Source organism: Chrysoperla carnea, chromosome 5, assembly GCF_905475395.1.
Source record: "Chrysoperla carnea chromosome 5, inChrCarn1.1, whole genome shotgun sequence".
NCBI classification, from domain to species: domain Eukaryota; kingdom Metazoa; phylum Arthropoda; class Insecta; order Neuroptera; family Chrysopidae; genus Chrysoperla; species Chrysoperla carnea.
In genome coordinates this window covers 4,722,810-4,738,994 of record NC_058341.1, presented here as the reverse complement: position 1 = coordinate 4,738,994, position 16,185 = coordinate 4,722,810, and the positions used below count along the sequence as shown (strand labels likewise).

Below are 16,185 nucleotides of genomic sequence, written 5' to 3'. Positions count from 1 at the left end.
ACAGACACAAATTTTTATCAAAATAAACTGATACAATTAAAAAATATGAAATTTCACGAAATTTTTTTTATAATTTACAATGGAAAATTTGCAATAACTTGCGTTGTGTAGGCGTTAATAAAAATGACTCAATATTTAATTCCTAGGTCGATTTGAATGATTTCAAAATATTAATTTATAATTAGATACAGGGTGGAACTACCCAACAAAACAAAAATCAGAATTTATTTATTAACTAGCAGATATCAGCCCACTTTGCTTAGTAATTTCAACTGTAAAAGTCCCTTTTGTTCACAATTTTCTGGATTTATAACGCGACTAATGATTATCGAACGGTTGACGCGAGTGCTGACGGGTTTAGATTAGTGACAATAATCTAAAGGCAACTTGTTCTAATATTTGTCTATCTGTTTTTTTTTTTTTTCAGGATAATGTACACAATTCAGATTATCCAACAATTTTAACATCGAAAATTTCAAATTCAATTTTAAACACATATTGGTATAAAAAATTCCATGAACACATCCATGACGTCAAGACACCAACAAATTTTCAAAAGTATAATCCTCGTGGTCAATTTAATACGTTTTGGTTTAATCAATTAAAAAATTTAAACCAAAAAAATCATCATCACCACGAAACAAGTTTAAATTCACCAATGAAAAATAAAAATTATGAAGATATTTTAATGGAAACATATAAAAATGATAAATTTCCCGATGAAAAATTATGGTCATCTCAATATGGATTTCATCATCATGATTTTAATGAATCTACGAATTTGGAGAGTTCAATATTAGCTTCATCGAAGTTGGAAGATAATTCATTATTAACGTTTGGAGAATTCAAAGATTTATATTCGAAATATTTGGCGATAAGTACACCAACAAAATGTGAAAGTTATTTGCAGGAACAGAAAAAAAATCGTACTTTAAAATTGTTAAAAGCATTAGTTCATTTTTTACATGCTGAAGAAAATCATTCTGATACAAACGCCTAACTGTCCAGAAATTTTACCGGCAAAGATGTTGCTACCAACCGCAGATAAAAATACGAATTACTGTTCGCTATCCTCTACTTTAGCTCGTTGCTGACAGTAATCTTGAACATGGAGTTAGTCGAAAAATTATTCTATGATTATCGAAACATAATGTTTCGAAATGCAGCTTAAAAGTAAAGCGAAATATCTAAAATTGTATTTTGATTACCAAAATAAAAAAAGTTTTAATTTTCAAATCAATTTGTTTTATTTCTAAAATTTACAACAAAAGTTGCAGAGTTTAATGGAAAACAGCATATTCTGACATCAAATTTGACCTAGTTTTCTGGGTTGCTTTAGTAATCAATTTAGGTCAAGGTTAAATGACCTTGGAACTAGAATTGTTGGTCAAAGGAATGGACATAGTTGAATGCTATTGCCCTTAATAACTTTTGACTTAAGAATTTTTCTGTAGCTAACGTGTTTTCTTTCAATTAAATGCAATAATGACAGTTTTTTAAGTCGGATCTTCTCCGAAAACAAAAATTGAATCTTTTTGAAGATTGGACGGGTATTATTAAGTGATATAACTTCTAAAATCGAGTAAAAAGAATGGTATCCCAGAGCAATTTCTTCAGTCACTATCTCAGAAATTTGTTCAATCATAAAAACAACCATATTTTCTTAACTATGGGCTAGTTTATAATGTATTGGACCCAAAAAACCATAAAAATACAGTTATTTTGACGACTTACGAGTATTGTTCGAGATATCTCTAAAATCGCTCCGAAATAAGAGATTTTCGTATAGAATTTAAGACGATATCTCAAAAACTGCTCTTTTAATTATTAAATGGACCCGATTTTTGTATTTTGTGGGTCAAAAATACCCTTTTCACCAATTTTTATCAAATTCCGAAACGAAATTTTTTTTAAGAAAATTGAAAAAAAACGAAAATATTTTTTTGTCACTGATTTTGATAAAAATCATTTTCTGGAGTAATTTTGACCCAGAAAATGCAAAAATAGGGTCAATTTGACGAGTGGATGTGTAATTTTTAAGATTTCTCCCAAAATCGTATATGAAAGGTCGGTATTTTCGAAGCATTTAATGTTTGGAATTAACCCATTCTCCGTCGAATCACAAAAGGCACGTTATTCTTCAATAAAACTACTATGTTGGAAGTACCGACAAAAAGATTTTTGAATCATCCAACTTTGTCCTAATTTTTAAGTCATCAATTAAGCAAAATTGATAAAAATATTAAACTAGAAACAAAATTTATAAAATTGCAAACATTATATTAAAAGGTATGACACAATTTCATAACTACAAAATTATTTTTTTTTGTATAATAATCATTTTTCAGACTCAAAAAACTTTTCAATGACCGAAAAACGAATAATAATAAATAACACAAAAATAATAATTTTTTGCAAATAAAGCAGTTAAGTGTAAGACACCTTTGTAGATAGATAGACCTCCATACAAAAACTTTAATTGTTCAATAAAACTCAAATTTTAATTGTTTTTATTATTAATTTTGAGTCTTTTTTTTTGAGAGTTGAATATGCAAATTTTACTGAGAAGTGATCGAATTTTTTTTATTAAAACGGTGTTATTTTTGGTAAGTTTGTTTTTTAAAGAAAATTTTGTTTTTTTGCCCTTGAAATAAGTATGCTCAATGATGAAGTGTTTTGGAAATTAAGGTTGATCGGATATTAAGACATTTTTTCAATTTTGATGGTGAATTATGTTATAACCACGATATGAGACGAAAAATAAGAATACAATTTTTCAATATCTGCTGTAGTTTTCAAATATTGAAAATTAAAAATTTTCTTTATTTATTCAGCTTTCGATATTTCCAAGGCAGATCTAATAAATCGAAAATCAAGGCAGATATCGAATAAATGTATCCTTATTTTTCATCTATATTCATCAAGTTATTCTAAAATTCATCATCAAAGTTGAAAATAAGATAAAATAATTTCAGTCATTTCCAACATGTTTACTTTCAAGTTTTGTTTTCATTCGTTCCAAGTGAAAATTATCGAAAACTTTCAAAATATCTTTTGTTGTCTTTTTTTGAGATTCCTCCATAAGAGGCAATGTATTTTATATCGATTTTCCATATTTTCTTAAAAACTTGCATGAATACGTAAGCTGAAAGTTTAACCACATATTTTTTGAATTAAAGTTGACCTATAACAAAAATTTTGAGCCTTTAAACCAAACATTAGCCACAAAACATGTTTCGAAAAAAAATATTTAATCAAGAATTAATCGCAATTTCTTTTATTTTTTGCAGTTTTTATTACTTTCAACACAATGTTTAGCTGACGAGCCGGAATTAGCGAAAAATGTCCAAGCAGAAGGTCAAGCAAAATCAGAAGCTAAAAATAATATTGAAAAAGTTGAAAATGACGAAGTTGTAGCGGACGAAACACCTGAATCAGATGAAATTTTATTACCAATACAAAACGCTACGGAAGATGACCCGGACGCTGAAACGACAAATGATATTAGTCCGGAACAAGAAAATACCGTCAAAGAGTCGGTTGATGAAGCTAGTGCCACTAAAGATTCAGCTGAAACGCCTGTAGTTGAAGATAATGAGATTACAGAACAAGTTAGTGATACAAACGGCTCGGAGGATGAAACTAATCCAACAAATTTAGTTGAATCCGAACAAAGTTTACCGAAAAAAGAACGCGTCAACTTACTACCCGAAGAACAAGCTGCCGGAGGTGTTTATGGAAAACAAGTAGCACATGTACCAGGAAATCGACCACCTTCACAATCATCCCAATCACCACTTGGTGGCATTGCATCGTTATTTGGTGGATTTCGACGTGCAGTTGTCGGAGGTGCTAATGCTAATTTGGCCGGTGCGGGTGATGATCCAGAAGTTGAACGGGCACAAAAATTGAAAAGCGGTTTTGAGAAGATGATACAATTAGTGAATGTTTTAGGACAAGTTGATTCGTTTTTAAGTGATCGAACACGATCGGTGGTACGACGTTTATCGATGTTAGCTGAGTCTGGTGAGGATGATCGATATCGACGAGCATCGCATTATCATCGTCGACATCATTATTAATTGCTAAATGATAAAAAAGGCTTTTGCCCAAAAATTTACGACCTAATCAATAAAATTTTATGTTAGTTAATCTTAAGGTTCTACTTGTAGTTTTTTTTTTAAATATATATTTTATAATAAATACAAAAAAAATTTGCGTTTTGGGGACAACTTTTATTTCTGGATATAATACCATAGGAAAATATTCAATGTATGTGGATATTTTAGGGGGTATTTCAGATTTGATAGGGGTGGCAGACTTTGAGGTGACAACCCTATTTAAAAACCCAAAAAAAGTGTTGTGTAGGAATAGTGCAAGAACGTTATGGCCAATAAAAATTGAAATATTTATTCTAAAAATTAAGAACAGTAACTATGTTCCTACCTTTGGTAGAATCCACATCGAGTTTGGGAATTATATTCTGGAAATTTTCAATATAAAATTGTCCAAGATATCGTTTTTCATCACATTCATAATCACTTACTTTGTAACTTTTCTTGTAAAATCCTGTACATGCGAAAAATTCCATCAAAATCAAAGAGGATATGATAGAGGAGAAGCAGTTCATAATGGTAGTATCGAGTTTTTACAGAGTGTTTTTGGGATATAATTAAATGATGATATTGATAGTAAAATTATATATTTGATTCTGATGTAATTAACACAAGTCAAAATACCGCCATTTCACATGACATATTCAACTGTACTGACTTGAAGTTAGTTGATCATGATATAAATTAAAATGAATAAAAGAATAATAGTGAATATAGTAATAAATAAAAAAACTATTAATGCGTAATTACAACAATACGAGTTTCATCGACTTTACTTAGTAAGGCTTTCAAACTTAATTGTTAAGAGCCGCCGGATCAATGGCCACCCCGAAAAACTTTAAAACCTCTGGGGAGAAAAATGTTATCAATACTACTTTGGTGCCGCCAAAAAAAGTTTTGTTGCCACCTCTCCATATCAAATTGGGATTAATGAAACAATTTGTAAAATCATTGCAAAAGTATGGAGACTGTTTTAAATATTTATGTACAAAATTCCCGAAGCTGTCAGAAGCAAAGTTGAAGGAGGAAGTTTTCACTGGCCCCGACATAAGAAGGCTTTTAACTGACATCCTCTTTGTGGAAAATATGATTGAGAAGGATAAAGAAGCTTGGGTATCGTTCAAGGATGTAGTGTGAAAGTTTTTTGGGAAATACTAAGGATCCTGACTACAAAACCATTGTTCAACTAGCAGCATATGAAGCTCAAGGCTGCAAGATAAGTCTGAAGGTCCATTTTTTACACTCCCACCTAGAATATTTTCCTGAAAACTTGGGAGCGAGCTCACCGGGATGCCCGTGATATCGAGAGACGGTACCAAGGAAGATGGGAAGTCACTATGCTTACAGGCTACAGTATAATTTTTAATAAACGAGTGCTTTTACCAATTTTTTGTGTTTGAATTTGAAAAAAAAAACCTTACGTGATAGAAAAAAAATGGCCATCATTTCTGAAATCAGTGCATTCTAAAACATTTAATTTAGTAAAAATATCTCATGCAGCTGACAAAAAAATTTTTTTTTGCAGACCTGTGTTATGTTTCTACTCCTCTCCGATACTCTTTGATCACAATAACAAGATTATTTTTTGATCAATAGATGGCAACACTTTCTAAGCAAATTTGGCATCCACACATGTGGTCAACTTTTCCCTTAAGCATAACCTGAGAAAATGGGTGTCATAAAACGTGTTGTGTAAGTAAATTTTTAAATTTTAATTAAAAATTAACTAAAAAAACCAATAATTAATACCATTTCTTTTAATTCTAGTAAACCAGTTACTCATAAAGGTAAAAAAGTCTTACAATCACGAGCACCAAAAATCATTGAAGATCCGAAAAAAACATTATTTCTAAAAGGACGTAAAGCTTCACAATACTTACAAAATGTTATGAAAGATTTATATTTATTAAAATCACCAGGATGTATTATGCGAAATAAAAAACATGATCTTGTACCAATGGAAGATCCGACGCTGTTAGAAATTTTAACAAAACGTAACGATTGTAGTTTATTTATGTTTGGTTCACATACGAAAAAACGACCGAATAATTTAATTATTGGATGTACGTACGATGAACATATTTTGGATATGTTTGAATTTGAAGTGACAAATTTTAAAAGTTTAGCTGAATTTAAAAATGAAAAGGTAAGTCAAAATTGTTACATATTATTACAATCGTCATCTCGATAGCATTTTCGGTAAAAACTTTGTAATTTACTGCGTTGATAATTTCGATTTCGAATAATATTCAATATTTTATCGATACATTTTAAAAGATATCAAGTAATTGCTAAGAAAAGACTACTTTTTTAGACTGAATTTTCAGTCTAATCAGTTGCAAATCAAAAAATATATTTTTAGTTTTCGAAATTATTAATCAATATCTTGCACACCGTCTTTGAAAACCCCGTTCTTGATGCGTTTATCTTTGCAAATATTTATCGAATCAATAGGGAATATTCATGAAATTTAAATTTGGTTCAAATATTTTTCTTCCGTAACGTTTAATGACTGGACATTTCAACTAAACCATTATTTTAGTAATTAATATCTTTTTAATTACTTAAAATTAATTAATAAAAGTACAAATTCAGTGAAGGCATTTAAAAATTTCTAAAACGGAAATTCAAATTTTTATACGGACGTGACATCATAGTACGGGCTTGTCAAATTTGTTGACATACTGTATGATATTAATTACTTACATTTTTATGGTATTTCATTAAATTATATTATTCAACGGCTTTTTATTAGAAAACTTAATAATAACGAGTGTAAATTCTGTGTTGTAAGTACATTTTTTTAAAGTGTAAATTATACATTGAACTGTCACCAATTGACAGATCACGTACTTATACGTCATCAACATAGAGTGCCAAAAAACTGCGTTTAAATATCTCAAAATTATAATGTATTTTAAATATTTTTTTACACTTAAATACAGCATTTTTAAGCAGTATTTATATTTTTGACTTTGTTATAACCAGTTGCAAAACAAAAAATATACAGTGGGGGTAGTACCTCTACCCCCCCCCCCCCCGGATAAAGGTAACTATACTTGTAAATTTTCTTATTTTGCATTTTAAGAAAAAAAGTCATTCTTTATAAGAAGTTTTGCTTATTATGAAAAGTATGTAGGAATATTTAAAACTTCTTAATAATGTACAGGCAAGTCAAAAATTTGGTATCACTATTTATTTTTTTTGAGTATACTACCCTTCGTTTTTAAAAGTTGACAAAATGTTACTAAAAAAAAGTTACTCGAAATTAACAATTATGGACTCTATACAAAATATCAAGAAGATCTTTCCAATTTTGACAATTCCATTCTTATTGGGTGTTTATCCGAGAAAATAAATTTTCTTTTTAATTTTCTAAACTAGTTCACAAAAAATTACACTCTCGGATAGTACATGTTCATTGATTTATTATTATTCTCTTTCTTACGTTTTTTTATAATTAGAGCTTTTGTTCAAATAAAAAATGATGCTATAATTAAAGTACACGGATCTTCTTGATATTTTGTATAGAATCATAATTTTTAATTGCGAGTAACTTTTCTTAGTAACATTTCGCCAAATTATAAAAAAGAAGGGTAGTTTACCAAAAATAAAAATAATGATTCCAAATTTTTGGCTACCCTGTACATTATTTAGAAGTTTTAAATATTCCTACATACTTTTCAGAATAAACAAAACTTCTTATAAAGGATGACTTTTTTTCTTAAAATGCAAAATAAGAAAATTTACAAGTATAGTTACCTCTATCAGGGGACACACTGTATATTTAGGCAAAAATTTTACCACCGAAGGATTTTTTTACAATTTGTATCTTCCGCAGCAAATTTTTACATGTGAAAATTTTGTTTCCAGGTAACACAAGGTATTAAACCATGCTTAATATTTTCTGGACCAATCTGGGAACAATCACCACAATTCACACGTATTAAATCGTTATTAATCGATTGTTTTCAACGTGAACAAGTCGAAGCAATTCGTTTACAAGGTTTAGAACATGTTATAAACTTTATCGTCACTCCAGATAATAAAATTCTATTTCGATCATATCGAATACAATTAAAGAAATCTGGTTGTAAAACACCGCGTGTGGAATTAGAAGAAATTGGTCCAGCATTTGATTTAACATTAAGGCGTACAAAAGAAGCATCGGATGATTTGTTTAAACGATCACTTAAACAACCGAGAGAATTGAAAACGACTGTCAAGAAAAATGTATCACGTGATAAATTGGGTTCAACACATGGTCGTGTCCATTTGGGTAAACAGAATATACAGAAAATACAAACACGAAAAATGAAAGGTTTGAAAAAATCGTCTAAGAAAAATAAGAAAGTTGTAAAAAAAGTTTAATAAGTTTATTTAATAAAGTTTTTTTTAAAATAATTTATGAACATTTGTATTGGGATCAGTTTGATCCAAAATTTGAGACAATTTATTAATTTTATCTGGTTCGAAATTTATTCACCCTAAATAAAGACAGTTTTTTGTGTGTTTCCAAATATGTGGATTTGAAGCATAATGCAAGAAGTATTCCCTGAAAAATTTGTTTTCCTGAAATTCAATAAAACTTCATACATCAAATTGGATAAAATTTGCATCCATTGCAGTAAATCATATTTTGGGTCGTCTTTAAAGTATTGGAAACTTTTGACATTCCTTATGAGGTTCCTTTGGATAGAATCTTAATACTGCGTCAATCGTGGGACCATTTTCGAAGCAATTTGAGGGGGCTCCATGGAACTTGAGATCCTGGGAAGTTCGACAGTCATTTTTACACATACATTTACATTCAATTGAAAACTTCGCCCGATTCAGAATGTTTCAAGAAGATCATTGTTAATTAGCTATCATTATTTGATGTTTTGATTTAAAACAGAAATTAATGAATTTCATGGACCCTTTATGATACAAAATATCCACGGGGATTTTTTTTGGGGTCGATCAATCTTCAATCAGCGACAACTTTTTGCTAAGATTCGGCAAACTTTAATAAACTTTATTTTGAGCCTTATTAATTCAGAGTTTTATCTGATAAACTATGTAAAATTTATCCAAAATTATGAACCAAATTTAATAAAATTGAATAGTTTTGTATGTATGTGATGAATAAATATTCGACGTCAGGACTCGGAATCGTTTGTAGACGACTTACGCACCTGGCAGGGTGTTTTACTCGGTAGAGCAGTTTCCACGCTGCGATTTGTTGAGACTCAACCTTTGGCTTGGGGATTCGTTTTATTTAATTAATTTTAAATGAATTAATAAAAATAAAGTGCTAGTTAATAGTTAGGCAAAGTTAACAACAGTATTGTTGTGAATATTGCGCTCGGAACTTGAAATAAGTGACTGTCATCTAGCAGTGAAGTTCTAAAACTTATATGATAGTGAATATTACATTAAGTTGCCATCTAATAATGAATAACTTTATCATTTATGAAACTTTTTTGTGTAAGTGTTTGGATTTATGGTTGCGAATGGTTGGAAAAATGGCTTTGGTTAATGTTGTGGATGGTAGAGGAACGAATTGTTCCAGAAATCATGGTAAGTTTTATTTTTTTATTTTGCGATTTTATGTTTCTTTTAGAGATCCACAACTTTAAATTACTTTTAAATTTGTTTAAATATATAAATGAAACTGACTTAATTGGAAAAATAATTTTATGCTATTTATGTTTAAATATAATTTCGGTCTTGTGGCCGAACAGAACCATTTATTTGATAAAAAATTTCTACAATTTACAAGCGTTGCTCTGACATGAATCTATTCATTATGAAATGGAAATCGAAACTAAATAAAAGTTACCTTCTGCTGTAAAATCGGTTAACAAACCTTAAAGAATATAGAATTAATTCAAGAAGCGAACAATCTATGAAACATTTCTTGAAATTTGTATGGTCCAGTATTTTGGATGTATATTAAAAAGTACTTTACAGACTATCAAAATTACTTGATTTTCGCATTTATTGAACTACGATTAGTCTAATCTTTACAACCGGGAATATTCACTTCGTATTTCATTTCGCAATTTCCCGGTTTCATTTTCATTTCACTCTCTTTTATCGCTTATCGAGAATATTTTGATTTTTCGTTTTAACATTTTGAGTGGATGCCGAACTTTTCCTTGAATTATAAATTCACTCGAAGTTCTCGATATTTGCAATGAAGATGCGCTTCCAAATGTCTACCAAATGTTTCGCGTTGTGCTAGTTTTGTCTGTAACAACAAAGACGAATAAACGCTCCTGTCCAAGATGCTGAATCTGACTTATCATGTCCGAAAGTTCCCGTTTTTCACTTATAGGGGTGTTTTTGAGGGTTAAATGACGGGATCTAGCAATTATTCCCGTCTTATAAAGTTTTCTCGTTTACTCATATCTTACTCATCCATGTTTTAACTGTATTAATTTTTTTTGGCGTGCCGAGTGACTTTCGCACGCGTTCTACGTGTGTGTTTACCGATTCGGACCCATCATCACCTCATACGGAATACAATTCAAACATTATTGGAGGTCCAAAAAATCACCGTAACATAAGTTGAATACAGAAACTTCAACTCTGTTGCACACGAGTTAGAAGATAAATTGTACGTGATCAGTTTTAAAAAACGTAAATAAAACATTTTTTTAATAATTGTAAACGAATCAATATTTTAAGGTTGATCGGACAGTACACAGTCTACAAATTTATTTTTTTTAACAGAAATCAAAAATTTTAATCTGTTAATTAATTTTAGTGGGGTATCGGATTTTGATAATAAATTCGTAAACTTTTGGGAGAAGGGTATTTTTTTTTAAATAGGTTTCTTTCGTTGTAAAAAACAGAGAAAAGGAATTTTCCGGTTCTAGAACGATCCGCACGACTTTCGGCATATATGGAAAAGTTTTTTATTATAAGGTTTACGAAAAAAGTTATTCTTTATAAAAATCTCTGCTTTCGAAAATATTAACATTCAGCTATATTCACTTTTGACATCGAATGAACAGGTTGTCAACAAATTGAATAAGTTTGATAGGAAAGTTAATGGTCGTTTAGAAATGTAGACCATTTTGAACAGATAATAATTGGAAGCGGTTCAAGAAATCACTCCCGAGCAGTGGCGTAGCTCGCTCTGGAAGGACCCTGTTTCAAGATTAGCTGGGGGGGGGGGGGGGATAACGGTTTTATAGGTTGCCAACTTAAGTAGACACAATGTATGTTTGTATTTAGTTCTTGCCACTAAATAAAGCGATATGAAATTGAAGCTTGTGTTATTTTATTTGTACGAGTTAGCAATTAATATCAAAAATTCAGATTTTTATCTATAACATTGTCTTGATGTCCGATCAACCTTAATAGTACGATAAGTCAGTATCTCGCGATATGTTTTTGGAATTGCAAAAAAAAAAGTTAAAAATTAAAAAAAAAATACAGGATTTTATAAATATCTATTTATAAGGACATATTGTCCGATGTTTGAGTTTTGTACGTTTGTACGTTTAAGAGAATTGATCGTCGACACGCTGTCTAGCAAGTAAAGTTTACTTATAACCAGAAATGGTCATTTCTACAATTCGTTGGACATAAAAGGCACTATTAACAGGCTTCCACTATCAATATTATATTTACTTGATATTATATTATAGACATTATATTATACATTATACATTATACATGTTATATATGTATGCAATGTGGTAAAGCCTAATATGTGTGGCTGCTACAGCTACAGAGTACAGTGGCTGTTCTGGCTGCTGTTTGGTGGTATTTACTTAGTTTGAGAGAAGTAGCTGGCTGTAGCTGATTATTACACATTACATTATTACTATACCAGTTGAAGAGTACCATGAAACAACATGCTAAGTCACATTTTATGTTTTTTATTAGCAATCTCGGAAACGGCTCCAACAGTTTTCATGAAAATTACTATGCAAGGGATTCTTGGTGCTAAAAATCGATCTAGCTAGGATTCATTTTTAGAAAATTTTCGTGTTTTCAGGAAAAACTAAAACGAACTGCAAAATTTGACTCTTCCTGACATCTATTGGTGTTTATCGTAGTTAATGAAATAAAGTACCTTACCGGGACATTCAAATTGATATTTGTGTGAAGACATTTTAAACGGTTCTTATATTAGTGATAAAATTTGTGCCTTTTTAACTTAAAAAAAATATCGATCGGTCATTCAGGTACTATTCCTTATCGCTTGTTATCATTCTGATTTGTTGTAGTCGCAGAAACGAAGCACTAAAAACAGTCAAAGTTCGAAAAAATTTGAACAGTAAGTCGGATTTGAATGTGGTTTTCGGTATTCGATTCGTTAGAGCGTCAGGAAATGACTTAAATTGATTAATGAGAAAGTAAAAATATGCATCTTGCATAAATAATACCTCGGATACTTCGAGTACTCTGGGTACCCCGGGAAGTAGATCAAGAGACCGTTTTTGTGTAAAATTATCCAAAAACTTAAATCGGCTTTAAAAAAATTTGAAAATTATTCTAGGACGAATGTGAACTATTGGCCCCTTTAAAATTTTGTACTTGTATTTTGTGGACTTGCTTGAAATTTGCGTGTAATTTCTGACTAAGCTCAGAATTTTGTATTTTTCATCTAATTAGATAAATATTTCCATTTTTCAAAAGTAAATTCGTGAATTTCTCATTTAATATTGTGATCCTAAATTCAGGGATAGATTTAAAACCTTTTATTACAAATGTCTCAGTTCAATGTCTTTGTGACTAAGTCTGTTTTTTCCCAGTTGCTATGTTATTTTACAAAATCAATTGCAATTCAAATGTATAATGCAACTTAAGGAGGTTATTTACATTTAGGGATCATAACATCCAAAATAAAATTTTCTTACCCATGGTCTTGGTGACGATCGAACTATAAGCAATAGCCAATATTAGGTAATTTCAAGGTTCTGGAAAAATTGGGAATTTTAATATGGATCGTAGGAAAATGACGAAGTATCTATCATGACCAATAATGTATCTTAGATTATTTTCTATGAACATGACTGTACCACGATGCCTTGAGTCTCCTTAATATATATGCTTGCGTTTTGTGGGATCAAAATAGAAAGCGTTTAGAATATTGCACAGAGAAATTAATAATAATTTATTATTTATTTTTTTTTTACATAAATGATAAAAAAATAATACACTCCTCACCTGGTTATTTATGCATGAGAATTTTTCAATATTTTTTTTATTTTTATTCTAATTATGGCGATATTTAAAAAAAAGTAATAATATTTTTAATATTTATACTTATTTAGTAAAGATGATTTTAAAAAGTTGATAATTTATTTATATTATTTTTAATTTGTAGATCATTCATAAAATATTTCATATCAATAATTACTATTTTTACATGTTTATCAATTTGTAATGAATTTCTAAAATGTTTATAAATATGTTTCATAGGTGTCACTTATTGTACATGGATTGAGTGTCAAACGATTTTAAGCGTGACAACATCTGAGGTAATTGCTTAGGTCAAATCCATCGTAGATTCGTTAGAAAAAATGTAAAGTGATACGTGATAAGTATTTTTTTAAGTCAAAAAACGAAAAAGTTTTGTGAAATCACTATTTTTTATGTGAAACATTTTGTGCAATCAAAATTTGACATTCAATATATATTTTTTTGATAAATGTCCCTAGCTAACCTAAGCAATTACCTCAGATGTTGGCACGCTTCTCACTGTACGGAGAGATAGATGATGCTTAGTCTATGTATAACTATAAAGTCAATGGGTAGATGACTGATATCGAATTTGCCATATTACCCATAAAAATGTAAAATGCTCACAAAATATTTTTTACTGTATTTATGCCTAATTTATTTTTTGCTGATATTTTAAAGAATAAATCTATTTTTTATCAGTATTTGAAATTATTTCGCCTTTCATTAACTATTACCGAAAATAAATTTATATGGTTTTATGAAATAGACCAAATCGAAAAAAAAATGTAATACAATTATTTTGAGCCTAATTAGGCGAGTGTTAATTATAGATATTTTTGCAAATTAAGAAATATTTCTTAATGGATTTTTGGATGTCATTTTTTGTTTTTTGTTAAATGTTTTGAATCGAAATAAAAATGTTTTAATTGTATGGACATTACTGCCAGTTATCCGCTCGCGTTGATCGGCAATTTAAAACCAAGACTATAGTTTTCTTTTGGTTGCTTTTAGGGGAATAATTAAACGACCTTCGTATAGGATTTTAGTCGATATCTCAGAATATTCGTCTATTCGTCAAAAAGACGCTTATTTTTGTATTTTTTGGGTTAAAATTTGTCTGGGAAATAGCGGTTTATCCAAATTGGGAAGAAAAATCTGTCTCAACTTTTTGCAATTTTCTCAATTCCTTTGAAAAAATCGAAAAAATAGAAAAAAATTGTTTATTTCGGAATTCGATAAAATTCTGTATATAAGGTAATTTTGACCCAAAAAATCCATAAATCGGGTTTATTAAACGATTGGAGCAAAAGTTTTTGAGATATCACCTAAAATCTACCTCGAATGATCAATATGTCGGAAACTTCTACTCCAATCGTTAAATGCACCCGATTTTTGTATTTTTTGGGTCAAAATTACCCCAGAAAATGATTTTAATCAAAATCGAAGACATTAAATATTTCTCGATTTTTTGCAATTTTTTTAAGGGGTACCCCTTTGAAAAAATCGAAAAAATCAAAAAAATTTTTTTATTTCGGAATTCGATAAAATTTTGTATATAAGGTAATTTTGACCCAAAAAATCCAAAAATCGGGTTTATTAAACAATTGGAGCAGGAGTTTTTGAGATATCCCAAAAATCTAGCTCGATTGGTCAATATCTCGGAAACTTCTACTCCAATCGTTAAATGAACACGATTTTTGTATTTTTTGGGTCAAAATTACTCTAGAAAATGATTTTAATCAAAATCGAAGACATTAAATATTTCTCGATTTTTTGCAATTTTTTTAAGGGGTACCCCTTCAAAAAAATCGAAAAAATCAAAAAAAATTTTGTTTTTCGGAATTCGATAAAATTTTGTATTTAAGGTAATTTTGACCCAAAAAATCCAAAAATCGGGTTTATTAAACGATTGGAGCAGAAATTTTAGAGATATCACCTAAAATCTACCTCGAATAGTCAATATCGTCAAGTCTATAAGTATACATCATGAACGGTGGTTTCAGTGTAGGTTTTACGTCTTGCCACGTAACTTATAATGCCTGCAATAAAAAAAATTAAAATTAAACAGTTATTTCATTAAAAAAAACTTCTAATTTAATAACAAGTCTTGTTAATATTATTATTAATATTATTAATATTTTTGTGTGTTATTAAAATAATAATTTAACAAAAACCTATGTCACGTTTATGATAATATACGTATATGTTTGCACATGACTTCCTGTATTAGTTCCTGAGTGGCCCGGTTCAATAATCCAGGTATTATTTACTTCCTATTACAGTATTGTCTAAAATCACACACACACATATAAAAATATCAATATAATATCGATGGCCTATCAATATTTATTAACATATTATTATATTATTGATTACCGTTAAAATCTATAATTATTTTCAATTTTAATTTTTTATTTATTAGTTTTATTGATTTATTTGACAAATTATGAATTAATTATGGACTTTTTAAAAAAAATATTAAATATGTATTTTGTTTCTAATAAGAGAATACAAAAATTTAATTTTCGTCGAAAGTGGGGATGCTCGGCAAAGCGGGTAGTTCACAGCTAGCATTTCTCAATTTTTGACGGCTGATAATTTCCATATAATATTTTTATGTCTACAGCTTAAGTTTATTTTTAAAATTTAAAACTGTAAATTTAATGAATTAAACTTAATAAAACGTCAATTTTTATAACCAAATTACTATGTGAAACTAATGAACGGAAATAATTGACTTACTAAAAATTTGATTAGAAATAAATAAAAATATTTAAACATAACTAATAATATACCTTTGGAAAAAAAAGTTATTGGCCATTAAATAGTAAGTTAAGGCCGGCGTTAAATTAAATATATTTAATCATTTTGAATGCAAAAA

At 29.3% G+C, this 16,185-nt stretch overlaps 2 protein-coding genes across 2 annotated transcripts; both read left to right on the top strand.

The window, feature by feature from the left end:
- Nucleotides 1–2,445: 2,445 nt before the first annotated feature.
- On the top strand, nucleotides 2,446–4,118 carry LOC123301604. The gene is made up of 2 exons (XM_044884433.1): nucleotides 2,446–2,606; nucleotides 3,291–4,118. Exons 1-2 carry the CDS (start codon nucleotides 2,550–2,552, stop codon nucleotides 4,080–4,082), a joined length of 849 nt encoding a protein of 282 aa, XP_044740368.1. The 5' UTR covers nucleotides 2,446–2,549; the 3' UTR covers nucleotides 4,083–4,118.
- A 1,590-nt stretch (nucleotides 4,119–5,708) lies between these two features.
- Nucleotides 5,709–8,501, top strand: LOC123301599 (ribosome production factor 2 homolog). Its single transcript, XM_044884427.1, has 3 exons — nucleotides 5,709–5,807; nucleotides 5,883–6,261; nucleotides 7,989–8,501. Exons 1-3 carry the CDS (start codon nucleotides 5,785–5,787, stop codon nucleotides 8,484–8,486), a joined length of 900 nt encoding a protein of 299 aa, XP_044740362.1. The 5' UTR covers nucleotides 5,709–5,784; the 3' UTR covers nucleotides 8,487–8,501.
- The last annotated feature ends 7,684 nt before the right edge of the window (nucleotides 8,502–16,185 follow it).

Coding starts and splice junctions, on each gene's coding strand:
- LOC123301604 (XM_044884433.1), top strand. CDS start 2,550: ATGCAAATTTTACTGAGAAGTGATCGAATTTTTTTTATTAAAACGGTG. Junction 2,607..3,290: donor TTAAAACGGTGTTATTTTTG/GTAAGTTTGTTT, acceptor TATTTTTTGCAG/TTTTTATTACTTTCAACACA.
- LOC123301599 (XM_044884427.1), top strand. CDS start 5,785: ATGGGTGTCATAAAACGTGTTGT. Junction 5,808..5,882: donor GGTGTCATAAAACGTGTTGT/GTAAGTAAATTT, acceptor TTTTAATTCTAG/TAAACCAGTTACTCATAAAG. Junction 6,262..7,988: donor CTGAATTTAAAAATGAAAAG/GTAAGTCAAAAT, acceptor TTTTGTTTCCAG/GTAACACAAGGTATTAAACC.